The sequence below is a fragment of the Nipponia nippon genome, unplaced genomic scaffold (assembly GCF_047370975.1).
Source record: "Nipponia nippon isolate SJK-2023a ecotype South Korea unplaced genomic scaffold, ASM4737097v1 scaffold_5, whole genome shotgun sequence".
NCBI lineage: Eukaryota > Metazoa > Chordata > Aves > Pelecaniformes > Threskiornithidae > Nipponia > Nipponia nippon.
The window spans coordinates 11,062,858-11,090,242 of NW_028262369.1; the positions used below are offsets into that span (position 1 = coordinate 11,062,858).

The window sequence follows — 27,385 nt, forward strand, 5'->3', positions numbered from 1 at the left end:
TCTGACAATCTCAATGTATCACAAATGATTAGTTCACACTAATTAGAGCAATCTATTCTGTGTCTATGTCTTGGGATCTGATACTGAAGCTGGATTCTGAGTTAATTTGGCCTGTAGAGTTTTAATACTTAGCTTTTCAGTTACACTTTCCTAAGTAGGTATGATCTGAATGTAGTAAACAATTTTCTTTACAGGCAGCTGGCTCTCTTTGCCTCCATATAGCCAACAGGCTTAAAAATAACTTGGAAAAATGATTCTTAAAATGCAGATAGCTTTACTGATTTCTTCTCTGTACTGAAACTGATGAGTTGAATACATATAAATACTGTAACTGCTGACATTTTCCTATCATGCTAGGTTTAATTCAAACCAAGTTTTCCAATGTATTTATGCATCTAACGTGTTGGTTAATGATATGGAACGATCTTCAGCTTCTTGGTGTTGACCAAGAAGCAATGTTATCTGCTGAATACTTTCTATCTATAAAAAGGAAATGTCAAATTAAAAGGAAAAAGAAGTGGAATAAATTGAAAATGAGAAATCCATGTTTTCTTTTAGTGCTTTCGTAGTCTGCTGTGGGCTGTATAAAACTCATTGTTATTTTCATTGAGATGCTGATAAGGTTATTCAGACAGTGGTAGGATGACAGCTAGTTAAGTCGGTAAGTAGAAAGATGGTTTTCCTTTCAAAGAAGGAAAATGCCCACTTCTTTGTAGCAGAGCCTTTTTCTGCATAATCCTATTTAAGCATGGATGGTTAGATTTTATTTACAGGTGATCAGGTATTGAAATTCCTTATTTTGTGCACTCCAAAACAATTTTTACACGTTTTTTTTACGTAATGCTGGTCTCATTTCATTTCTTCCTTTCATGTTTTTGGGGGAAGGACAGAAAGTATCTAGCTGTGTTTATATATCTGCAAAATAGAAATTTTCCAAAAAGATGTACCCCCTCTTTTCATCGCTTTCATATCTTAAGAGATTATTTGAATTATTCTCAAATGTGTTAAATCTTCTTGCAAAGGACAAGAGTACTATTTCCATTAAGTAAATGGTGTTTATAAGTTGCTTACAGGGGTATTTCATCATGTATGATGTAGCTCTTGATTTGCATGGAAAATACTACAAAGTAATTTGTAACATAAAACATTTTTTGGTACCATTTATATATGTATATAAATGCATTGTGTACCTACAATGTATAGGGATTAGGAACAGCAATTATTGCTGGAGGGAAGATGAGGAAAATTTTCTTGAGAGGGGAGAGAGAGAATGAGGTGTACCTCACTCATGACTTCAAATGCTTTCTGACTGTGGAAATAAATGATCTGCTGTGAAACTTTGCATTTGTAAAAAGCACAGCAAATACCATAATAGTTTCAAGTCCGCTATCTGTCAGGCATTCTCTGCGTTTCTTAACTTAGGCAGTCCCAATTTTACATACTTCTAAAGTTACTTTTAATATGTATTAAAGATACAGTTCCCTTGATTAATCACCTTATTGTAAATATGAAGAACAAGAAGTGTTTGGTTACTATCTATCTTTTTCATTATAGGCAATTGAGACTGCTCTGGACTGTTTGAAGAGTGCTAACACAGAACCGTATTATCGGAGGCAAGCATGGGAAGTAATCAAGTGTTTTTTAGTAGCTATGATGAGCCTGGATGATAATAAACATGCATTGTACCAACTTCTTGCACATCCCAAGTATGACAATTCTTTAAACGTAAATGTGTATGTAAAATTTATAGTGTCCTTAGAACAACCTAATTTAGAGACAATGGTTAGTCTAGACAATGTATTCTTCGTGGGATTTTTACCTGCTAGTTTATCATGCTTCCTTTTAAATCAATGCAGGACTTTTCAGCAAGAGGAATTTTGTCAGCATATTATTTAATGACAATGATGTGTTAATGTTTCATACTTTAATTTTATTCCGCTAATTACAGTCCAATGTATAATCTGTTACATATGATCAGACGTTTTTAAAATTAATTTTAGTTTAATATATTTAAATAGTTGGAATATTCTGGTGCTTAATTGTGTTTTAAGGATTAACTTATATGTATATACAAAACATTACAATCTAACTTTTTACTAAAGTGAGAGAGATACAAAATTCAGTTTCATTTACTGACTGAACTATAGCATGGTCACACACGTAACATATGTTTGTCTTAGTGTGGGGGCTTTTTATTGAATTTTTTTACATCTTTTACAATGTCAGTCATTGATACTTAATGAATTTATTGCTTTTAGACAAGTTTGACATCTTTGCCTACAAAGTGGGTGCTGACTTCAACTCTTGCAGTGTAGTAAATGTAGCTGAAGAATATAGTAGCTTTTATAATTCGGACTTGTTAGACTTGACATAAATATAGCTTTGCAATGAATAGGTTTTGTTGGGCAGTGATTTGATAAATAATATTTCAGTCTCGCAAGATTAAAATCAAATGTCATCTTAAAAAAGGGAAAAATGTCAAAATATTGAAAGTGACATTGGGTAATTGAGTTGCAGTGTGATGCCTGTATACCTATTATTTGTAATATACGTGGCTTCTTCTGAACCACTGGCTTTAAATGTTCCTGATGAAATTGAGCTATCCATCATGTTTGAGACCAGTGGTTGACAAAATTAATACGGACTGAGTGAACTGGTCTAGCTCTATCAAAATGAGGGGGCAACGGGAGGTGGAGAAGGAGTTAGATATCAAGAGCAAACTTTAAATCAAGTACTTGACAATGCTCATGATTGAGCTGCCAGTACTGCAGTTTAGGATTATAATGAACTTAATTTTGTCTTTCAGCTTTACTGAGAAGTCCATACCCAGTGTGATTATTTCGCATCGATACAAAGCTCAGGATACTCCAGCTCGTAAAACATTTGAGCAGGCGTTGACAGGGGCATTCATGTCAGCAGTCATCAAAGATCTGAGGCCTAGTGCTCTGCCTTTTGTAGCCAGCTTAATCCGCCATTACACAATGGTGGCAGTTGCTCAGCAATGTGGTAAGTAAAGTGGAACAGAGATTGCGTGGACTGTCATGAGAGTCATGGAGAAGTTTATACTTTTTCTAATAGTAATTTGTTTTAAGAAAAAAGTCATGATATTGCAGTTGCTTCTGGGTAGATAGGTTGTTTTTCGTTTGATGGCTGAATTATGTTTTAATTCTTTCGAGCAGTAAAAAATTATTAAGCAAGTTTTAAAAAACAATCAATCACCTAATAATACTTTTAAAATGCTGCAGCCAATGAAATAATTACAGCTTGGAACAGTTTATATTTCCAGAGCATTTGTGCAACTTGATATACACAGTTATTTTTGTGGATGGTCTTTAATTGGGTTGTTTCCATTTGTGGTTTTGAAGGACTATCAGAACAACCAAGTACATGTTAGAGCACGGCAGCGTCTTTTATCTATGAAGAAAACTTTTTGTCTGGAGTTGGACTGTATGACAAGTAATTTGGGAAAAGACATACTATAAGCATATCACTCTTCATTGTCACATTAATATGACTTGAATTTTTATGATTCTTCATTTTAATTAAATCTTCTTGCAGTGCGCAGTCTAGTGCATAGAAGAAAATATTCAAGTAGATGTAATCTTCTTTTCTTCTAAGAGTGAAGAATGCCTGGCAATCCATTTATATGCAAATAGATACAGTGCTTACTGGTTTTGCCATCAGCTGGTCAGAGGAGTAGTAAAATCTAATTGAAAGACTATTCATATTGAAATATCCATTGTTTTATCTTTTTTCCTCTCTCTCTTTTCTTCCCCAATACAAATTACAGGTCCTTTTTTGCTGCAGTGCTATCAGGTTGGAAGCCAGCCTAGCACAGCCATGTTTCATAGTGAAGAAAACGGGTCAAAAGGCATGGATCCCTTGGTGCTTATTGATGCCATAGCAATCTGCATGGCATATGAGGAGAAGGAACTCTGCAAAATAGGAGAGGTGGCTCTAGCAGTGATATTTGATGTTGCAAGCATTATCTTGGGTTCAAAGGAAAGGGTAATATATATATATATTTTTTTTTTTTTTTTAAATGTATTTAAATGATCTAGTTTCAGCCAGTGCAGTTTTACTTCTAGAATTTTGGAGGCTACCAGTGAGCTGAAAAAGCAAACTGATACATTTCTTTGTTTCCAGGCTTGTCAGCTTCCCTTGTTTTCGTACATTGTGGAACGTTTATGTGCTTGCTGTTATGAACAAGCTTGGTATGCTAAACTAGGAGGTGTTGTGTCAATTAAATTTCTTATGGAACGACTGCCACTAATTTGGGTGCTCCAGAACCAGCAGACTTTCCTGAAGGCACTTCTCTTTGTTATGATGGATCTAACTGGAGAGGTATTTAATGAATGAATTATATCAAATAGTATGGGGGAAACAAACTTCTGTTATTAAATTCACACAGATTGACCTCTTGCTATCTTGATTTTACTTCAGAATGTATCATATCTGCAATAGGTACAAGTGAATTTTAGTCATTTTAACTTAAACCGAGACCTGAAGTCAGGAACAAGGTCTGTTTTTTTCACATAACTTTGCCAAAGTTGTTGGAATTACACTTCCTTCTTTCAGAGTAGAAACGTACAAGTTGCATTCAGATCAGTGAAAGAACACTAGATTCACTGTCACTTGCATAAAAACCACTGTTTTTTTTTTTTTTTTCTTTCTGTGTTTAGTTTGAAAGGTGTTAATCTTATCAAAAAGCTGTATGTAGTTACAGATACCTAGAGAATCAGGTGCTTGACATTTTCTCAATTGTGAATCATAAGGTGACTAACATTGAGTTCGTTTATGAAATTGTGTTGCGTTGCAACTCAGTTCTGGAGTGATTGGTGGGAAGACTAGTTGAATATGTGTTCTGTTTAAGCTTTATATGTTTTTAGCTGTTTGCAGAGGATTCATCAAAATCAAATGCTAAGCTCGTTGACGAGTAGTGTGTAGATTTGTGATTTTTGTTCTGTACTTATTTAATAAAAATAATCTATGATGCCTTAGGTTTCCAATGGAGCAGTTGCTATGGCAAAGACCACGTTAGAACAGCTTTTGATTAGATGTGCAACTCCTTTAAAAGATGAAGAAAAAACAGAAGAAATCCTAGCAGCACAGGAGAAGTCTTTCCATCATGTAACACATGACCTCGTTCGAGAAGTAACCTCTCCAAACTCTACTGTGAGAAAACAGGCCATGCATTCGTTGCAGGTACTTGCACAGGTCACTGGAAAAAGTGTCACGGTGATTATGGAGCCACATAAAGAGGTAAGCAGAAATACTTACTGAAAGTGAGTTTAAAGTTGTTTACCAGTTTGGATTTGCAAAATGCTTTTCTGAGTACATTTTCCCACGTTAGTGAATTATGTTCTTAGTGCTTTGGTAGCATATGTTTGTCATTTGCTAGGTTTCATTGTTCTGAAATACACTGTGGCTGGAGTACTATAGAGATTCATACAAGCTGTGCTTGACTACTTAGCCAGTATTTATAGTGTCTTCAGGTTGATTTACTTCCTAAAATTATGGACTGCTCGTCCTACCACCAGACATAGGCTAGACCAGGTAGATACTGCATTTGGAACCTCAATTTTGTGTTATTCTCTAAATATGAGGCATATTGCTATGCCTTTCCCTATCCAGAAAGAGACTATAAAGATCAAAGCTAACTTGTTGCTAGATACTCCTTAAAGCTAATAGCATTAATTCTCTTGAAAGACAAGTAAACGTACATATGCCCTAAGGGCCACCACAACATATGAAATTATAGATGTCGTTATTGTAGTTTGGGAACATACAGAGAAGCCCCCTAATTGATATGTTATTTTGCTAAAGGTGTTTATGGTGGGGAGTGAGAAGTTGGTGTAATGGAAAAAACTTACATGAATGTTTTTGTTTTTCTGATGTTTTAAGAGCTTAAAATATTGTTGTTTATGACTTGAACATTTGAAATGCTTACATCTATGAATTTCTTTGTTGTTTATAACGTCATGTGAAGTTATTAAACATCATAGATCTGTTCACAAAGAATGTGTAATAATTACAGATACTGAGTTGTTTTCCTAACTGACTGTGAATTAAATTAGTTCAGAGAAACACTTTTCTTCTTGCTTAGTGGTTTCTAAAGAGGTACATCTGGAGCCACACTAGCAAATGGATAGAAACATGCAGCCATGACTAATGATGTCTTTTTAGTGGCTAGGTCTGTGGGGTCATTCAAATAGGCTGCTAATTCAGTAATCTAAATTACATTGTGTAGGTTCTCCAAGACATGGTTCCTCCTAAAAAGCATTTACTTAGGCATCAACCTGCAAATGCCCAGATTGGCCTGATGGAGGGAAATACATTTTGCACAACCCTGCAACCCCGACTGTTTACAATGGATCTAAATGTTGTGGAACACAAGGTTTTCTACACAGAGGTACTTTTTTTTTACATTCTCATATTTGAATGTAGATGCTTAAATAGTGATGGTGTTAAAACTTCCATTGTTAAAAATACGTATTTACTCTGTGCGTTTTAAACTTTCACCAAAATGTAAGAATTTACCTTTTGAAATGTGAACTGAGGTCTACTTTTACCTACAACATAATAGCTGTGAGCTAAGCAGAATATTCTAATATGTGTGAAATATATTAAATGAACTTTGGTGTTATACTCCTAGTCTAGTAGTGCTAACTTTCATGTTTAGGTCTTATTTTATGCACAGTATATCTATTAAATAAACTGTTGTACCACCAAAACATAGATGTTTGTTAAGGTTTTTGAGTCCCTAACAGTTTGAGTAAAATCAGATATAAAACTAGCGTGTAGATTTAACTTAGAGAAACTGTCTAGTCCCTTGGTTTCCTAGCTGTCTTGCCCAAACCTAAGTTCAGAAGGTCTTTGATACCAACAGTAGTTGTAATTAGCAAGGCAGTTGTGGGGTACAGGTGTCAATGCAGAGGATCCTCTATTTTTTCCTTAAGACAAAAACAAAGTGTTGTAGATCAAAAAATGTCTGTAAAGGTGAGAGTGATATATTGGTATTGTGAAGGTCTGAATCTTAATAGCGTTCTTGGATATAGGAGCAACCTGGACATTGTTACCTTGCATAACTTTGTTTCGACCTGTTCAGTGTTTTCTAACAAAAACCATATACATTGAAAATACTCGCCTGCAAAGAGGAGAGCTCTGTAGGAAAGAACTGTCCCTCTGGGCGGTGACCCATGACCATTAGAATTACTGAAGACATTTTCAGCACATTTTTTCCCTATTAACCTCCTTTTGTTCTCTTATACCTTTCCTCAATATTTTCATTACTATTACTGCCATTCAGGAGGCAAGATTTTCTGTAGACCTATTCTTTTATCATATGAGCAGCCTGTTTGCAAATAGACCAGCTAGGTATTGGCCAACAAAATGCAAAATGGCTAACATTTGCCTGACTTTTCTCTGGTGGCAGTGCTAATGGGCTCTCTCACCTCTGGCTAACCACCGATTTTCATGGGAACTTATACCCTAATTTTGAGTAGAATTTTTGCCTGTTGGTGAAATCTGGAGGTATTTGCATAAATTTGGCTCTTTGAAAAAACAAGACTCAAAAGGTAACTGGTAATACTATTTCAAATGTGATTAACAATGCTATGCTAAAATGATTGGTTTTTTGTTTTTTTGTTTTTTTTTTCCTAGTTACTGAATTTGTGTGAGGCTGAAGATGCTGCCTTAATGAAACTACCTTGTTACAAAAGTCTTCCATCACTTGTACCTCTTCGGATTGCAGCCTTAAGTAAGTAAAACTTCCTGAAAAAAATCTGATGTAGATAAGTGTCCTTGTGAGCAACGGGCAGTCTTCTTCCCAAGATCAGCAGAAAACTTGAGTGCTTGAAGACTGATGACTGCTCTCTAGAGGTCACAGTTTAATGGAGAATAATGGGAAAGTATCACTGCTTTCTTAATGACTAGGATTTAGTTTCTGAAATGAACCCAAAATATTTTTAGACTAATTATGTTATATAGCATTAGGAAAACTTTAGAACACTGTTAATAGAATTTCCATTCTTTTACTGTTTTATGATGCCTGTTACTGTTGGCAAAGCATGCTATGCTTTAGCTGTCTGTAATTTAAGATGAAATAAAAGAAACTTGAAGAGAAGAAATGTAGAATTAGGGGTTTTTTCCCCTCTCTTTTGAAATTGAGTTAACAAAGAGAACATTTACTTTGATATTTGCAGATGCTCTAGCTGCCTGCAATTACTTGCCTCAATCCAGAGAGAAGATCATTGCTGCACTTTTCAAGGCACTTAATTCAACAAATAATGAACTGCAGGAGGCAGGAGAAGCATGCATGAGAAAGGTTAGTGTATTAAAGCAATGTTGCTTTTGAGGCCATTGTTCTCTTTGCTTTACTTCCTTGTTACAAAGCTTCTTGGGAAAGTTCTCTACAGGAAATAATGGCTGCTCTTTTTAAGTTAAGTTTTTGTTAGTGACACCAATATAATTAAGTTTCTGTCAGATGTGTTTTTTTGGGGGTTTGAACTTAGCCATAAAAAATTCTTCTGTTTGAAATTAAGCATTATAAGCTCTTGGACAAGGATCATGGTAAGTCTTTCAGTCTTTCTGTCTGTCCAGTCTTTTGGTCTTTCTGTATGTCTGGTCTTTGTAAATGTATCTTCGTTTCTAAATAAACAGTGTCAGTCCTTCCCAGCAGTTTTGCAAATCTGCATGCCTGGCTTTATTGTAAAAGCTTTTCTCATGTCTTTTCTTTGTTCCTAAAAGAAGTGGTAGAGACCCAATAGTTGATTTTGGAAAAGTAAGCAATACAGCAGAGTTAGACTCTGCATCACAGTATGGCAGTTACCTTAAGGAACAGGTCTGCGGCTGTACTGTTTAAGGTCAGAATTAGTATCCTTACGTGGTGCTACACTACACTGTCTACTCTGTGAATGCTAGGTTATGGTGTAAAAAACCTGGAAGGACAAGGAAAAGGGTATTTTCTCATCATGATTTGTTGCCCAGTAGATATGCCTAATTTTGATTCAGCAAGATTTTAATACCATTCTTCTAAATATAGAGAATGCTAATAAAAATATTTATAGTTTCTTTGTAATGATGTGTAGATTGGTTGGCATGTAACAGGGAATATAACTATAGTAATACTGATGGTTTACATTTGTTTAGGCCATTGACTGATTAGAGGTCAGATGTTGTCTCTTCATGTCACTGGTCATGAAAGGGAATGTACTTATTATTTATGGCTTGCTGACAATACAGTTGGATTGAGAAGTAAGAGGGAGGAAATAAGGATTGTTCTGACCTATGCATTTGGTGTAAGATTTTTCTGATCTTTTTTTCCTGTGAAAAAATGACACTGTGACACTACTTAAGTAGTTTGTCCATAGCTGTATACTTAATTTATAGCTGTGGCAGTTTTTCAGTCCATCTGTAATTAAGATCTCCTACTTGATTATTTATCTCCTACTTGATTATTTTATGGAATATCCTGCTGTGTGTCAGAAATACTTCAGTGCTTCCCAAATCCATCTTGTCACTATATATATTTCCAGCAATAAATATTATTTAAGCTATTGCATTCTGAAAGTACAAAAGAAAAGAAGAAAAACCAAGTCAGCAGAATTTATTTTAAGAAAGATGCTTGCATGAAAGTCTCTCCCCTCTCCATCTGTATCTTAATCCTGTACTATCTTGCAGTTCTTGGAAGGAGCTACCATAGAAGTTGATCAAATTCATACACACATGAGGCCATTGCTTATGATGTTGGGAGACTATCGAAGTCTGACGCTGAATGTTGTGAATCGTCTGACATCTGTCACTAGACTTTTTCCAAACTCTTTCAATGATAAATTCTGTGATCAGATGATGGTAAGCTGTTTCAAGTTTTCCTTAGCTCTTCCAGAAGAAATTTTCTTTCAGCTAGTATTTGTACTGTTGAAAAGTCAAAGAACAATTCAGTAGTGGCTCAATGTATACGTTGGAAGTAAAAGATTTTTGTTTCACAATTAATAGAAAAAAAATCTTTTAAAATTTTGAGATAATTTCTGAAGAGCTACTAAACCCAAAAGTGAAGATATGTTCTTTTCTAGTGAAGACATACCTACTTATGCTAAGGTCTGCTTGGACAAATTTATCTTTAAGCAAGGTGTCAGCAGCATAAGATACTAACAGAACTCTTGGAAAAAATGTTTTACTTCCTATTGGGCTAAGTCTGTTTTGATGTTTTCTTGATTTATAAAATGGTGGAGGTTATTGCCCTTCTTATTTGCAGTTTTTAAACTGTGTATGTGAATTCTTTATCCTTTAAATATCCATGGATATTTAAATATTTAAATGCATACATATCAAGCATATCATTAAAAAAATGTAAGCCTATCAGACTTCAGATTTTTGTGCCTTTTAATGTATGTACTCTTATAACCCCTGCTTTTTTGAATATGGAGAGGACTTTTAGCAACAGTAAGCTCTTTAATCTGAGGGAATGAAAATAGCTAATCATTTTTCCCTTTGTTTCCTTCAAACAATCATTTCTGCCTCTGCTTCTTTTTTTGTAGCATATGCTGTCACTTGCTAAAATGGAACAGTATAATTAGAAGAATAATACTAATTATCCTCTCTTTATAGCAACACCTGCGTAAATGGATGGAAGTTGTAGTTATTACACACAAAGGTGGACAACGGAGTGATGGAAATGTAAGTTAATGAATGCTTTTATGTGGGAAGACTAGAAATAAATAGTATTAATGTTTTGGAATTACAGAACTCATTCAGTTGTAAATGTTGCCATAACCGAGTACACACGGATGTTTTGTTACAAGCTAATGAACTTCTATGTATATTGAATATTTGTTACAAATCTTAGTAAGAGGAGCTTCTTATCTGCTGGTAATGGTTACTTTAAAGCCTACTCTATGCAGGTTGGTGTGGGAACAGCTCATTCATTTTTATTTTGTTTCCCTCAGGATATTCTGCTCTAGAAATCTGTTCTTCATTGGAATGTCTGATGAGCTCAGCAGCATAATCCCTCTTTTTTCACTAATAAGTTTGATGTTCATAACATAGTCTTTTGAAAATTATACAGAATAATAATATAATCCCAGTTAATTTTAAATATAATTTATAAAAAACAAGTTCAATATTTACCAGTTGAGATCACATTAAAATCTGTCTCCTATCCAAACTAATGGCCTCAATATTGAACTATGGGAAGCCAATCAATTTTCTTATAAATGGAAAATTACACAGCGTAATGACAATACTGTGTGCTCTTAGCAATACGGCACTGAAGGGAATTCCTGCTTCAGTGTTGTTTCTTGTAGATTACCAGAAGTACCATAATTCTATTAAGATTTTATTAATAGCTTATATTAAGTGTTGAGATTTATTATTGCAACTAGGAAAAAATTGGTGGGAATTTTATTAATTTCTTTGTTTTTTAAATTAGAATGAAATTAGATTATCTTTTTATTTCCTTCAAAACATGGAAATGGTTTAATGGCTTTTCATTACTCTTTCCTGTCATTGCAGAGAGAGCTGTTAAATCTGAATTCAGTCATTGCTTTGTATTTGACCTAGTTGTTCTCTAATGGAGTAGAATTTGTTATGTTTAAACTTAAAAACTGTGCATTTTCAGCTAAACACTTAGATTTTATTCAGGTCAGAGTAGTTCTAAGGCCTTCATATTCTTCTTTTGGGATTCACTTTTCCTCAAATGTGATGATTACAGATACCTTGCATATCTTTTTATAGCAATAGTCTTTCAAACCACAATGTGGCACCTCTAGAACAGTTTTTAGTTGTCCCTAAATCACATTTAGTTGTGAATTCTTTGGCTTTTAATGTTTTCTGTTGATGTTTTCTATGTAGTTGTGTGTTTAGTCTCCTAAACCTGTAATTTTTTTTTAGTGTTGGTTTAAAAGCTATGTATGTTGAGGGAGAGGTACATACCAGACACTTGAGAAGGAATCTACTGTCATATCTTCAGGGAGGAGAGAAGTCTATTGAAACATTTTCAAATAGAATTGTGTGACTGCAAAGCTGATTGAAATACTAAGTGCCCCCCCCAGTTATCGCTCTAAAGATTCCTTAAAAATAAAAAGTCTAGGAAACTGAAGGAAGGCACAGACAGTGCGGTCTTTATGCAATTGCTATGGCAGTCTGTGTTCATCTGTCCGTATGTACAGTGTGCTGTTGCTGTAATTGTATCTTCTAAATATGGAAAAAACAGGATGTTGAAACTGGTGGTCAGAGTTACTGTAGCTGGACTTTCACTTATTCTGATTTGTTCTTGACCATAGTGAGATTCCAAAATCTGAGATATTCACTTAAGAGCAATGTTGGGGAGTGCTATGGGAGTAGATGGCATCATTCAGACTGAGTGAGTGAGTGGGTAGATCTAGGAGATGGTAAACATGCAGTGGAGAATGGAATTGGTCAGGAAAGCCTTATGTTTGCTAGCTGAAACGGTACAGAGCACTGTTAAAATAACTTTTTTGACCTAAAGAGTTTTCTTCATCTTTTCCCAGCAGCACTTCATGAAGGTGCCGTTTGATGGTGATGCTGGTGGTGTCATGCAGTTCTCCAGCATAGTGCCGATAGTGGCTAGTCAGCAAGGCTTCTTAATGAAACAGTCCAAAAGTCTACCTATGGAATGAATTTTCATATGTAAATGGCAATTCTAGACAAACTAAAAACTTCAGACATCTCAGTTAAAAATGCTGCATAATAATTAACAACTATTGTAAAGATCCACATTGATGCCAGCATAACTAAGCTCTTTGGTCACCTGAATAATATTTGATGACAGTCCTGCTGTGTTCCTGAACTGTGACTTGGCTGTTTAGATAAATGAACAAGTTAAAACATAACACATTAAGTAGTGATTAAGATCTAATTCCTTGGCCCAATAAGTGACATCTTTGATTTAAATCCTTTTTTCCTCCCTTCCCTGCCTCCCCAAGGAAAGGTGTGGTTTTTTTAGATCATGTCTGGTAATTGAAGAAACAAGTTTTGAATAGATGGTTGCCTTTGACTGTCCCTCTTGTGAACAGTAGCACCACGGTGGAAATTCTGCATTACAGCCTATTAGAAGGACTTTATAGTTTGGTAGTTCAAGTATTGAAAGTGGTTTCATAATTGATGCTGGACAAATTTGTTGTTGAAGATGCTAAAATATTGTTTTCCCTGACTTAATCATCTCTAATATCTTTTTATTCAGTACAGATATTTGAGAAGCTATGTCTAAACAATGTACAAGTAGAAAAAAGGATGCTTTTCATCCTAACTCTTAGGAGAGCAATTCAGAGCATGGGAGATACTCATTGTCTCCATTCTTTCAGTCTGAGATGAGAAAATAACCCTACTGAAGTCAGTCTCTGACTGCAACCTGAAGAACAGCATATACCGATTTGTTCATTTATTTGATATTTTTGTGGGCTTTTTCTTTTCATGCTGTGACTTCTGTTTTGGTTCAGCCTGCCGCGGAAGGGGTAGAGGTGAGAAACTCAGTGGAGGCATCAGGAAGTTCTTTGTTGTTGTGTTTTTTTTGTTTGTTTTTATTTTTTTTCTTTCTTTTAAATTGTGGTTTGTTAGTTTTATTGTTGTGTTTTGGGCAGAGTGCATTGTGCCTTTGAGTGCAGTGCTGTGAATTGTCTTCTGTTTGTCTGTGGCAGAGTTGTTTTGATAATGTTGTTGTTAAGGATGTTAAGCATGTTTGTACTAGGAAGAGCCGGATTTTTAGTTTCTGTGAAGGCGTAAGCGCTTTCAAAAGATTTTATACGTGTTCTCAGTCCTGCACTTCAATCCATGAGAGTAGTCTTGGGGGGGGTCTGTCTAGGCAGATCATGTTAAAGGAGAGCGACCTAATACGTTATGTTTAAATTCAGTTGAGGAAATGCAATGCACTTGATAATGTTCTTTTGCATACTGTGTACTAGAAATTGGTTTTAGAGGGATGGTGAGGGTGGATGTTTTGTTTTGTTTTTTTCCTTTCCCTTTTGTTACTGAAGGAAATCTACATTCTAGTTAACTGAAATATAGTCCCCATTTAAACTACACAATGAAAGAAAAACACAAAATTATTTTGGACTTCAGAAGAATTTAATATCTAGTGGGAGAACAGAGCTGACTTTTCTTTGAAGTAACCAGCTGTTTGCAAGATATGCTGAATGGTGCTGTGAGAAAGCTGTCTGTCTCTTTCTTCATGTGTAGTCTGGGGTTGTGGGGTATATATGAGAAATTGTTTAGAAAGGAAGATCTGGCTTTTTGATGCATGAGCCACTTGGTGTAGTCAAGTGAGCGCTCTGTAACACCCCCATCACCGTTATCGTTACACAGTGCTTAGCTCTGAACTGTAAAACACCACTATACTGACAAAGAAAATAAAATTAAACCATGATATTGCAAAGGGGGAAGGGCAGACTTCCACAAGAGCGGTTTTTTCCATACATCATGGTAAGTAGATGCTGTACATATGTTAACCCTTTGCATTTGGTTGCTGGCTATGCTAATGTAGAGAGGAAAAAAAAAAGGTAGGATGTATAATACTGTTTTATATATTTTAGCTGGTAATATTAATTTGTGTTTCTTTTTACCTGTAGGAAATGAAGATTTGTTCAGCAATTATAAATTTATTCCATCTGATCCCAGCTGCCCCTCAGACTTTGGTTAAACCTCTGCTGGAAGTTGTTATGAAAACAGAACGAGCAATGTTAATTGAGGTACAAGTGGAAGTTAACATGGCTGATATTTTTGCTTTATAGTATTTTTAAACAGTAGCATATAATAGTTATAATATTTTAAACATGGTGTGGGAACATTTGATGTAATAAATAAATATGCTCTTCAAGCCTTTTAGGAGGTGTTAACATTTGTCTTAGACTCTTAAAAGTGAAGTTTTGAAATTGTCAATAAATTCTCCTCATAGAAGTTCTGAACATTTTGTATCTGCATAAATGCCAAGTCAAGTGTATTTTTCTGAGTACTGGTAAATTAGTAGAAAATACTCTGTACTCTGCATTTTTAATTTAAGCTTTATGAATCTTTCAGGCTGGCAGTCCATTCAGGGAACCACTGATAAAATTTTTGACACGTCATCCATCCCAGACTGTGGAGCTGTTCATGATGGAAGCCACTTTAAATGATCCACAGTGGAGCAGAATGTTTATGGTAAGCTGTGTGGGGATGGGAGCAGGTAAAAGCCCTCACGTTCACAAATCTGATGAACGAAAAGTTTTTCATCTTTTCCATCTTTTTTTCCTTGTATGACCTTGTAGTCCTTAATCATGGTCTTACTCTGATTGTAGGGTGCCTATTCTCCGTTTTGTATTTGTTTGTCCTGAGATGTTGATTTTATACCTTTCCAGATCATGTAGGATTATTACTGAAGTTGTAGAGGTTATTTTCATATACGTGAAATACAGCCTCTGCAACTTTAGTGAGAAATATAAAAGCTACAGGATGATATAGCCTTTTGGTATTTTTGCCTTTAAAGGTTGTTATTAAAATTATTTCTTCCCCTTCTTCAGAGTTTCTTGAAACATAAAGATGCTAAACCTCTACGAGATGTACTGGCAGCTAATCCTAACCGATTTATCACTCTACTGTTGCCTGTTGGTACCCAAGCAGCTGTTAGACCTGGTTCTCCAAGCACTACCACAATGCGTCTCGATCTTCAGTTTCAGGCTATCAAGGTATTAATTTATCCTTGTTTGTCTCTGCACTAGATAGTTAAAACCTCTTTAGCTACGGGCCTGTTACATACAGGCTTTCAAGCGTGTGTGTGTATGTATTTTAGCTCGTGTTTGTAGTCAGAGTCACTCTAGGAAGGGAAAAGAGACTCAAATGAACTATACTTTTTTTAATCAAGCAAGATACAAGAGGAAAACCTGGCAACAGAAACTATTAAAAAAAATTCCTTTAAAAATTGATCTAAACTGGTTTTTGACTCTTTTTAATATTTTAGAACCCTTAATTGACCTTAAAGAAGTGCTTTTATACTATTGTTTCCACTTACAGATCTGTTGCATGTTGACTGTGCATTTGTCTTGTTTTGCTTTTGACAGATCATAAGTATTATTGTTAAGAATGAGGAATGTTGGTTAGCAAACCAACATTCCTTGGTGAATCAGCTGAAACGTGTATGGGTGAGTGAAGCTTTTCAGGAGAGACATCGTAAGGAGAATATGGCTGCGACAAATTGGAAAGAACCTAAGCTATTAGCATATTGCTTACTGAATTACTGCAAGTATGTAAAAACATTTATTTCCTATAGCTTGCATACTTTTTGTTTTAAATTTTGAAAATTCTGTAAAGGTATACAAGGGTACTAAAAAGGGTTTGCAGTATTGAAGAGAAAGTTTATTATATTTCGTAATACTGCCATTAGCTCTAAAACCATGCATCTGCTACTGCCTGCTCTTGGTGCTCTGCTCATTTAAAACCAAGATTAGTTTCTTCACCAACTCATCAGCATAGTAGTTTAGTTAGGTATTTTTTCACAGAAGCTTTTTATTTTATGTGTTTTTACAGAAGGAATTATGGTGATATAGAGTTGCTCTTCCAGTTGCTTCGGGCTTTTACGGGTCGATTTCTCTGCAATATGACGTTCTTAAAGGAATACATGGAAGAAGAGATCCCCAAAAACTACAGTATTCCCCAAAAACGGGCTTTGTTCTTCCGGTTTGTAGACTTCAATGACCCAAACTTTGGAGATGAGCTCAAAGCCAAGGTAACTAAAGCAATTAAATCAAAGAAGCCTGGTATTTAGGTTTAATTTTCTTCTTGGGAACTAGGGCAACAAAACTCGCTTACTTAAATGTCAACGAGTTTGATAATTGGCAGAGCCATTTAGGTGAAAATATCATACCTGAAGAAGAGCGATAATAAACAGAGACAGCAATTCATCTTGCTTTCAGTGCTGACTACTTTAGTTCGCGCTTTCTAAGAATCTTTGCCCTTGGAGAGGGGAAAGTGGGGGGAAAAATCTGTGTGTATCTGTTTCTTAAGGTTTTATTTATACCTTCCTTTTGTAATGCAGTGAGTGTGTCTAACATGCAGGACTGCATGTGATATTACTTGAATGTTGACTGCCTTTAGAAGAATTCAATAGTTGAACATAACTGTTTTTTTGTTTATGTTCTGTAGGTGCTGCAACATATCCTGAATCCTGCTTTCTTGTATAGTTTTGAAAAGGGAGAAGGTGAACAGCTGTTGGGACCCCCAAACCCAGAAGGAGATAATCCAGAAAGCATCACTAGTGTTTTTATAACAAAGGTAACAATCCTTGTTTACACGAAAGTGTTTGAAAATTTAAACAAAAAGTTGTTTCTTTCATTTGGCTTTTCAATCCTGATTTGATTTAGTTGTGGTATTTCTAAATACTGTGATCAGTTATATCACATCATAACTTTGAACTGTTGTGAGATCCATCAGTTATCAGTAGGATTGGACTACAATTTTCAGTTTATGATACCTCTTTGACTTGAATGCCTGTCCTTGGGATTACAGCCATATAAAGCCCATTTTTAGTCTTTTTCATGAGCAAAGCTCACCATGACCGAACATTGGTAACTTTGTAATTCAATTCTGTTTCATTGAACCAGTTAGCAGTTATAAAATAGATGTTGTTGAAGATGAGGGTTGGTTTTTCAATTTTTTTTTTAGTAGATTAGCAGTTTAGAAGTTCTTAGATGTGCTCGTTATCTAAAAGTTCTCACCTCAGGACGTTGTTTTGTGGGTATTAAACGGAATCAAAAATGTTGTTATAGTTATTAGTCTTCTTAAAAAACACTCAAAAAGCAAAAAAACCTAGGACTTTGCTTTTGTAGATAATAAAGTTGTGTTGTTTTGTTTTGTTTTTTCTCACCTTCCTCCTCTCCTCTTTTGATTATCCTCGGGACTAGGTCCTTGATCCGGAAAAGCAGGCTGATATGCTGGATTCTCTCAGGATATATCTCTTGCAGTTTGCCACACTTCTGGTTGAGCACGCTCCACATCACATTCATGACAACAACAAAAACCGGAACAGCAAACTGCGACGCCTAATGACATTTGCATGGCCTTGCCTCTTGTCCAAGGCATGTGTGGACCCAGCATGCAAATACAGTGGACATTTGCTCTTGGCACACATCATTGCAAAATTTGCCATACATAAGAAGATAGTTCTGCAGGTATTGACTGACTGTGGGCTTGTATTCATACATTTAAGGGATGTTGATAAGTTCTGTAGTTTGCTTTCTTTTATTTTAAAATACAGAGTAGAGGGTGCGCAGTAGTTTTGGATACTTACTGTACAAGTAATGGTTAAATTCATATGCAACAAACAAATACAGAAGCAGCAAGCCAAATATTAATACAGATTTATTTGGGGACAGGAGAGTGTAGAAGGAAGTTTGGAGATAAGTGAAAACAGAGAGGTTGAATGGGACAATGAAAAGTCCTTTTGGCTGAATTAACAAAATTGGTAATGTCTCTTCATTTAAGAGAGACAGACATTTCAGTTGAGACAGAATGTGGGGACCAAAGGAAAACTTCAAATTGGACAGTGGAGAGGGAGGAAGAAAAAGGGAATGTAGAGGAGACAGAAGTATATGCTGTATAGTTCTGATGATGAAGTATCATCATATATTTACCAAATTATGGGCTTTTAGGAGAAAGTTGCATTGTTTAGAAAGCGTATGTTGTATTTTCTCTTTCTTTATAAATGCTTTATTTTTGTAAATATGTGTAATATTAATGTTGATCAGAAACTTTGCTGTTTAGGTTTTTCACAGTCTTCTAAAGGCTCATGCGATGGAGGCCCGAGCTATTGTCAGACAAGCGATGGCTATTCTGACTCCAGCTGTGCCTGCTCGAATGGAGGATGGACATCAGATGCTGACTCACTGGACACGAAAAATCATTGTGGAAGAGGGTCATACAGTTCCTCAACTAGTACATATTTTGCACTTGATAGTGCAACATTTCAAGGTACTTGTACCACTTACTCGGGTAGTCACTGTATCTCAGATATTGTGGAGGTAAACTGCAGTTTGATTAGAAAATCACGTGATCTGATTTATATGGTTTAGCTTCAAAGGCATCAGCTGTCTGCAATGATATTTATTTAAAACTGAAAACAGCTATTAAAATTAAATAGCAAATCACTTATTAAGCTTTATCATGTTTGAGGTTAGAACTCAAAATGTTAGGTGAAAGTCTGTGAGATTAATTCATTGCACATGCATTAGTAGTGCTCTATCAGAGCTGTGAAGATTCTTTAGGAGTTGTTTAAAAAAAGTGCAGAACCATATTCTTTTCTGTTTTCCAGTAATACTTGTTTGTTTGACTTTATATATTCTGTGGAGTTAACTTAGGTAACTTTTATCTCCAGCTAATGTATTTTGGGAAACAATAAACAAAGGGAGGAATGATGCAGAATGCCAATATAGGAGCATTTTTGAAAATGCATATTAAAATATGATCCAAAGTGGCAGCTAGCTAATATGCATTTAAGTCACTTCTCAGGAATCGATGCCTCAATGCTTTTTGAAAAAATATTTGTGTGTGTTCAAATGTGAGTTGTAGCCCTCTAAAAGGATCGGCAAAAAATTGGAACAATTGGTGCTTGAGAAAAATCATGTACCTTCAAAAGAACATCTTCATTTGGGTACATGAAATCAGTAGTCACTACTGAAAATTGTAGCCAAATTTTATTGTCAAAGCACCAGTTACTTTTCTGGATTGCAAAATTTGAACATGATACAGATTTAGCCAACTTTGAGATTAAAGACTGTTTTACCATTTTGCTTTATTTCAACTCTGTAGTTTTTGTGTAGAATTTTTTTTGGTTAATGGCTAACACAACTGTGAAACCATCTTTTCAGGTTTATTATCCAGTGAGACATCACTTGGTTCAGCATATGGTTAGTGCCATGCAGAGACTGGGCTTCACTCCCAGTGTTACGATAGAGCAAAGAAAATTAGCTGTGGATCTTGCTGAAGTAGTTATTAAATGGGAATTGCAAAGAATTAAAGACCAGCAGGTAGGAAGTCTAAATAAACTGGTAAAGATTGAACTGTTATACAGTTAAATGCTTTTTTAACATGCACATTGCTGATACTTCAGCCAGATTCAGATATGGATTCAAGTGCAAGTGGAGAAGGAGCAAGTTCTGCCTCATCTGCTGTTAAAAGAGGATTGTCTGTTGATTCTGGCCAAGAAGTAAAACGATTCAGGACAGCTACAGGAGCAATAAGTGCTGTAAGAAAAATTCAAATTTTGTTCAGAGGCTCTGAAATTGTAACCTGCAATTTAGTTTACTTGTGCTTTCCACATACCTTGAAACTCCCTGAATTGAAGGTTATATTTCTAGAAAATATTTGAAATCTGTTCTGCTTGTTGTTATCCTTCTTCAATGTTGCTTACTGTTTGTGTTTTGTATACATGCAGGTATTTGGACGTAGCCAGTCCTTGCCAGGAGCTGATGCACTTCTTTCCAAGCCAATTGACAAGCAGCATACAGATACAGTTGTGAATTTCTTGATTAGAATTGCTTGCCAGGTAGTATGTTTATTCTGATATGCAAATACCAATGCAGCATTAGTAGCCAAAACCATAAGCCCGTCTTTTCATAAGAATCTTTTTATGCTTGGATTACTCTAGTGTTTGTATACTTTCTTTTGCTGAAAGGTTAGAAACTTTAATGCGAAATTGTATGAGAAGTAAAATGTTTTTATTTTAAGGAGGTAAGAAATTGAATTTGATAACCAGTTTCTGCATGTTTTTCATTTCACAAATGATGGATATTATACATGAAGAGGTATGCTTTAGCTTCTGGCTTTATACGTTTATAGCTTGATGCAGGGAGTGCTTTGAAATTAAAATTTTAAATGTGAATGGTTGCAGTTCAGATTTTGAAATTGAAAGAGTTTCCATTTTACTGTGCTGTTGATCACTTCTAGCATTTTGTTTGTTCTTTTTTCTTTTCAAGCAAGTACTATATCAGGAGTGACATGATTGAAATACACATGACTAGTAGAATTTGGCTGGAGCTAGGTGACTTTTTGTAATTCATTTATATATTTGCTTCATGCTGCAAAGTATGCTTGTTCTATTGCCTAGATTTAATGGCAAGAATATTTTACCCCAAAACTGAAGAATATTTACAGAGTTTTAATAGGAAAAGACTGTGTCAATTATATATCTAAGGATAACGATTGTAATTGTATTTTCAAGATCAAATACATGGAATTACTTCTTTTCATGCAGCATGTAGAACTAAAGCTTTTCAGCAAATTTTGTTAAGAAATAACTTTTCTAGAGTGGGGAAAATTAGCTGGGTGTAGCTCAAAGCTGACAAATTTTACGGCTTCTGCTTCTGCAGCAGACTCAGCTGGTAAGTAACATGGGATTTTATATACCTCAGTCCATTGCACAGAATAGACATGCTCTTGAAGTATAAAGATGAATTGAGTAAAGAGCTACGTATGTTTATGGATACCTTGCAAACAGAAAAGATTAACCATCTTGAGCATGTTCAGAGTTGTAGCAATAACGTATGGGATTATACTTTTTTAATATACCTTTGATGGATGATTTGGGGTAATTAGCTAGCAGTTTAGACACTGGTTGTGATGTTTACTATTAGTTGTCAGCTTTTTATGCAGTTAAATACTCTGTGACTATACTGATAAAACTACTTAAGCTCATCCATTTCAGAAATAAGACATTATATGCTTGCTTGGATTGCATAATAAATTAATGAGTTGGTTACAAAAGGGTGTCATTTTGTTAACTCTGATTAATTGCTAGGTAAATGACAACTCAAACACTGCTGGATCTCCTGGGGAGTTGCTGTCTCGCCGCTGTGTCAACCTTCTGAAAACAGCTTTACGACCAGACATGTGGCCAAAATCGGAACTGAAGTTGCAGTGGTTTGATAAGCTGCTAATGACTGTGGTAGGTAACATTCTAGTCCTGTAGGTCTTTAGGTTTCATTAGCACATATTTGGTTGAATACTAACAACATCTGGATACTGGTTTTTACAGTCTTAATATTTTCTTCTTTGTAGTGAAATACATAAATTATTAAATACGTAAATTGCATCAGTGGTTGTTATTTGTATAGCTGCAGTACTTAAAAATATTAAAATAGACTTAGGAGCAGGTGGAGTAACTTCCTGTATTACTTTGATTTTGAAATATGTTGTAGTTTGCTTGTTTGGATGGCCTACTGGTTTGGGGTTTGTTTTGTTTGTTTTGGTCATTTTTTTGTTAGTAGGAAGTTTTACAAATTGATTTTATATGCTATGGTAATATGGAATTCACTGAAAGGCTAGCTTCCTGTATTTGATGATACAACATATTTTGTTTATCATTGGTATGCTATTTGTATGCTTTTTGCTATATAGTGGGTTTTTCTACACCTATTGTATTTGTATTGTACTATTTAATAGAGTAGCAGCTCTTACTGTGTTAAATTTTTAGGAGCTCTCTTGATGTCACTCTTCTGTTTTTTTGAATAAAAGAATAGTATATCCTACTGTTGGAAACTTTAAAATGTTACACAAAAATTCACTTTGGCCCATTTTTTCCAAATGTTGATCTAAATGGGCTATACTTTCATAATGCCGGTGTCCTTATAGAGATAGTCCTTGAAAGGGCAAGTATCTGCTTTGATCCTTTTCTTCTGTTGGAAGAGTTTTTGATGTGGCTCCGTTTGTTTTGGGTTTACAAGTGTTGATAGTGCTCCAGGGGGCTAATATTTGTTGCTTTACTCATCTTTTCCCAAGTAATGTGCAACCTGAGTGAAAATTGCCATAAAAATTCATAATTTTTTTTCCTGTTGATGGCATTTGATAGCCTACAACAGGAAGAACTGCAGTCAATTTCAACCATTGTTGCACAAGGATGACTTCCTACTCATCTTCCTCACTTACACAATTGAAAAGCTATTTAAGTGCCAAGTGATGGAGGCTGTGTAATAACAGCAGTATGACTTCAGGAAAATCATGACTTTAAGTGATTCCTCTGCACTGAAGACAAAGTTGTGAGTATCTACGTGCCAGCTGCTGAAGAAGAGCTGCATGTTATGTACAGACCATCATTGCCCTCCCTTTCTGGAACAGAAGGGAAGATGGTAGAGGTGTAGAAACAACTTTAGAGAGTTCATATGCTTCCAGAATGTGAACTGCTATCTTTTCCCTTTGCCTTTCAGCCAAATCTTTTAGTTTATCATCTTTCATGAATTTGGGGAAGGTGGACAAAGTGCACCGCATCTAAGAGCGAGCCAAAATCAATACCTAGCCCACTCCACTTCTTCCCCCACCTCAGAACAAACACACTGTACCACCCCTCAGACCCGAGGAAGGTGGATGTGGTTGATGTTTACTTAATACAAGGATATAAGCCCTCTGCAACAGGAATTTTATATCTTAGTTATGTGCTATGTGGCATCAGTTATTCAGGAGGTTCAGAAAAAAGAATAAAACTTCTGCAGCAGACTAATTTACTATCTTAATGATCGTTTTGTAGGTTTATAAAGATACGTCTAGGAATACTTTATTTCCATTTTTGTTTTCTTTAGTTCTGAATATCCCCTTTTCTAACCTTTAAGCTATAACTTATCATATACAATATGCTGTTTTAGCTCTTCACTGAAGGCCTGTCTCTGAAAGATGTTGACAAAAAAAAAAAACCATTATCCTCTGTTGAAAGCATTTCTTACCAGCAAGGTTGCGGGCAACTTTCAAAACTGAGAACCACAAAAAAGCATCAGAAAGAACATACTGTAAATGCTTAAGTAACATTTTTATGGTTAAAGATTTTTATAGCGCCTTGTATTTTACAGTTTTATATTGCATGACTTATGCAAAAGATTGACATGAAACATCGCTAGTGTAGAAACCTCAACTTTATTACAGGTTTTCAGCAGATTTGATCTGGACTTACTAATCTGTGTAATACTTGTGTGATTTCCCTCACTCACTGCATTTTTGTATGTGTTCTCTTTAGGAACAACCCAATCAGGCCAACTTTGCCAACATTTGCACTGGCTTAGAGGTCTTAAGTTTCCTGTTAACTGTACTGCAGCCCCCTGCTATCCTTAGCAGCTTCAAACCTCTGCAACGAGGTGTAGCAGCTTGTATGACTTGTGGAAACACCAAGGTTTTGAGAGCGGTCCACAGTTTGCTTTCTCGCTTGATGGGTATTTTCCCTACAGAACCAAGTATGTGGTATTTACTTCCTCTTTTTATCCTTTATTGCTGCATAACTTAAGTGATTGAGGGCAGGGTGAAGACACTCTTTGGAATGTGCTAATATTCTGTTTTATGATTCCTGCATTTAATGGTCCATTTTAGCTTGCACTTTCAACCTCTGTTTAAAAAAAGAAAAGCTGAAATAAGTAATCATGTGGAATACGTCATTATCCATTGACATAAAAACTTAATAACCTGTGGCTGTCATAACTTTGGTTCAAGAATGCATGCTATAAATTTAATGTATTTTTGCAATTATAATTTTTCAGCTTCGGAAGTGCAATTTTTTTAGTTGTGAAGCTTTGCTGTTTTGCTAAAACAAGGAAGGGAGATAGAGAGTAAAAAAGAAAGACACTAGGCAATATGCGGTGTCTTAATATAACCTAATTTAGCTAATCTTTTCTTAAAAAAAAAAATCGGTAATCTAAGACTTCTCATCAAAATGAGCTATTTAGAAGTAGTGGTACACTATTGTAGAGGACACCTTGGTTGTACAATAAAGAGGTTTTTAAAAATGAAGGATCTGCTTATGTTACCTTGGTTTATTAGCAAGATAAAGTTCCGATGATGGTATCGATGACTGTATGTTCACCGTGTGTGTAACTGTTCCTTGCCTGTTCTGTGGCTAATGGTACCGAAAGTAAACACAACTCTCTAAACTCTGCAGGTACCTCAAGCGTAGCTTCAAAGTATGAAGAGCTGGAGTGCCTTTATGCTGCAGTTGGAAAGGTTATTTATGAAGGACTTACTAATTATGAAAAGGCCACTAATGCTAACCCTTCTCAGCTCTTCGGTAAGTTCCCCACATCTCTAGCAGACGTATGTAGAGTGCCTGTTAATGAGTATGATCTTTGTCACGAGCTTTTATTTTCTGGAAGGAAATTGAAATCTGATATCGTGCAGAGGAAGCTGTGGGAAGCATTTGGAGCTAACTTGAGAGACGAGCTTGGGATGTCTGTCATCTGTGAAGAAAGGGACCGGGGGTTCATTGCATTCTGTCATCTCCCAGTAGCTGACTTGGGAGCAATTACTGGAAGTGGGGGGCTGCAGCTGTGCTACATGGAAGTCTTCTGCATTCAAAGTGCATAGGAAAAAGATGCAGCATTCAGATTAAACAAAATATAAAGTAGAAGTTACTGGAAACTTGTTATTTGGAAGAACCAAAATTCTGTGGGTACTACTCTGAGATACAATAGGATATTTCAAGGACTCTGTGTAACAAACATTCTTATATGTTATTGCCTTATACTTTCTTTTTCATTTGTTTTTAAAGCCTCATTTATCAGCTGATTTAAATAGTGCAGAAAGATTTATGTATTTTTAGATCTTGAATTCTCAGTAAGTAAGAAATTACAAAAATACTATTTTTTCTTGAGTGAGCAAATCTGAATTTTTAGCCTATACCATTCTGAAGAGCTGAAATGTTCTTCTTTTCTTCTTTGTACTTACTTAACTGGTAGAGAGTTCAGCTACATATTACAATTACAAAGATATATGGGAATAATACAGTTTGGCCCAGAACTGGTTGTGTTGGTAATGCAGACCTGAAATTGCACAATTTTGGAAAACTTGCTGATTTAAATGGCAAATGTCCTTCACTATTCTACTCTGTGATCTGTGTAGATAGTTGTAATTTTGCTTTGGGAATTGCCTATTCGTCAGATGTCAGGATGTGCTTTACAACAAACTAACCAAGAAGGATGTTCCTTACACTGTGTCCAGAGCTCACTTAAAAGCCGCACTACAATCTAACCATCAGGTGGTGCATATCTCATTAATTTTGTGTTTAAAAGGCTGAAGTTTGTGTGCCAAATTTTGTGCACACCTGAGCAGGAAAAGAAATAAAAACTTCTGAAGCAGCCATTCAATGAACAAAGCATGCTTACTATAAATATTGTTGTAGGCTTTTCTTGAATTATGAAGTTGCAGTAAGGAAAGGGATAGCTGCAGGTTTTTTAGAGGATATAGTTTGACAGGATGCATGTACTTTTTTTAAAGAGTTAAGTATTTTAAAGCATAAATATTGCTAAAACTGATTGGTTTGTATGTGTATGGATAAGCTTATATTAGGATAGGCATTGTTAACAACTGTGTAATTTGAAGGGACTGTGATCTTGTAGGCATTGTGCATTCATAAACTGTGCTGAAATTAACAGTTTCAATAGTGTTAACTCTTCCAATCTACAGTAACTGGTATATGAAACTTCATAAAGTTTCTAGATTAGAAAACCAAGATGTAATTTTTTTTAGATTTTGTTTTTAATTACTAAACCTAGGCCTATTAATGTAAAAATTTTTTTTGCTACTTTTTGCTACTAAAGCAAGTGTGCAACATTAGGAGTAGTTTCATTTTGCCTGGTTAACTGTTTTTTTTTTTTTTTTTTTTTTTTTTTTTTTTCCCAAGGACTTGGAGAAGTAGCTGCTCTTAATCCTTCTCTTTCTGTCCTCCCTTTCTACCCCTTGCCCTCTACCCCTTGCCCTCCATCACACGCTTACATAGAAAACTTTCAAATATTTTGATTAATGCACAAATAACATTTTAGTCTTAGACTAAAGTTGAGACAAACTTTTCCTCAAATCTATCCACACTTCTAGTGTCTGTAACTCGGGTAGTCCTATACTTCTTTCATGGCAGGACAAAATGCAGCTAGAACATTTTCGTGTGTTTTTTCATAGAGTGAGAACATCCACGTTATAAACCTATGTCTTACTCGGGTCATGGTCAATAAAAGTTTTACGTCCTTAAGTATTGTTTTTATCTGCAGGTACTTTAATGATTCTGAAGTCTGCATGCAGTAACAATCCCAGCTATATTGACAGATTGATTTCAGTTTTTATGCGATCTCTGCAGAAGATGGTCAGGGAACACTTAAACCCACAGGCTACAGCAGGAACAGCAGAAGCAAATACAGGTATTACATAACATAGTTTAAGGATGGTAATGATTAGAAGTCTTGTAAAGTATTAAAATCTCTTACTCCTAAAGGGATTCAAATGATTTTGTAGAGTTTTGTGTGTGTTATTATTATGTGTTGAAAAATACCTCAGCATTAGTGAGAAATATTACTGAAGTATTGAAGGATAAAACCGCACTTTGAGTTCCTGTTACCTGCCCAGTATATGAATTTCAGTATTAACCCAAACATTTCAGTGAATGGTTAGT

General features: G+C 35.4%; 1 protein-coding gene across 6 annotated transcripts in view; it reads left to right on the forward strand.

Annotated features, from left to right (window-relative positions):
* Window positions 1-27,385, forward strand: part of TRRAP (transformation/transcription domain associated protein) — a 103,216-nt gene that overhangs the window by 26,886 nt on the left and 48,945 nt on the right. For all 6 annotated transcript variants that reach the window (XM_087731728.1, XM_087731727.1, XM_087731732.1 and 3 more), the window contains 25 exons: window positions 1,555-1,706; window positions 2,807-3,006; window positions 3,791-4,008; window positions 4,147-4,344; window positions 5,002-5,262; window positions 6,251-6,412; window positions 7,663-7,759; window positions 8,205-8,326; window positions 9,682-9,852; window positions 10,609-10,677; window positions 14,583-14,702; window positions 15,031-15,150; window positions 15,510-15,674; window positions 16,047-16,228; window positions 16,513-16,711; window positions 17,128-17,256; window positions 17,886-18,152; window positions 18,745-18,951; window positions 19,848-20,006; window positions 20,090-20,224; window positions 20,414-20,524; window positions 21,776-21,922; window positions 23,978-24,191; window positions 24,890-25,015; window positions 26,988-27,134. In XM_087731728.1, the coding sequence (XP_087587854.1) occupies window positions 1,555-1,706; window positions 2,807-3,006; window positions 3,791-4,008; window positions 4,147-4,344; window positions 5,002-5,262; window positions 6,251-6,412; window positions 7,663-7,759; window positions 8,205-8,326; window positions 9,682-9,852; window positions 10,609-10,677; window positions 14,583-14,702; window positions 15,031-15,150; window positions 15,510-15,674; window positions 16,047-16,228; window positions 16,513-16,711; window positions 17,128-17,256; window positions 17,886-18,152; window positions 18,745-18,951; window positions 19,848-20,006; window positions 20,090-20,224; window positions 20,414-20,524; window positions 21,776-21,922; window positions 23,978-24,191; window positions 24,890-25,015; window positions 26,988-27,134 (4,078 nt within the window). The remainder of the gene's footprint in view (window positions 1-1,554; window positions 1,707-2,806; window positions 3,007-3,790; window positions 4,009-4,146; window positions 4,345-5,001; window positions 5,263-6,250; window positions 6,413-7,662; window positions 7,760-8,204; window positions 8,327-9,681; window positions 9,853-10,608; window positions 10,678-14,582; window positions 14,703-15,030; window positions 15,151-15,509; window positions 15,675-16,046; window positions 16,229-16,512; window positions 16,712-17,127; window positions 17,257-17,885; window positions 18,153-18,744; window positions 18,952-19,847; window positions 20,007-20,089; window positions 20,225-20,413; window positions 20,525-21,775; window positions 21,923-23,977; window positions 24,192-24,889; window positions 25,016-26,987; window positions 27,135-27,385) is intronic.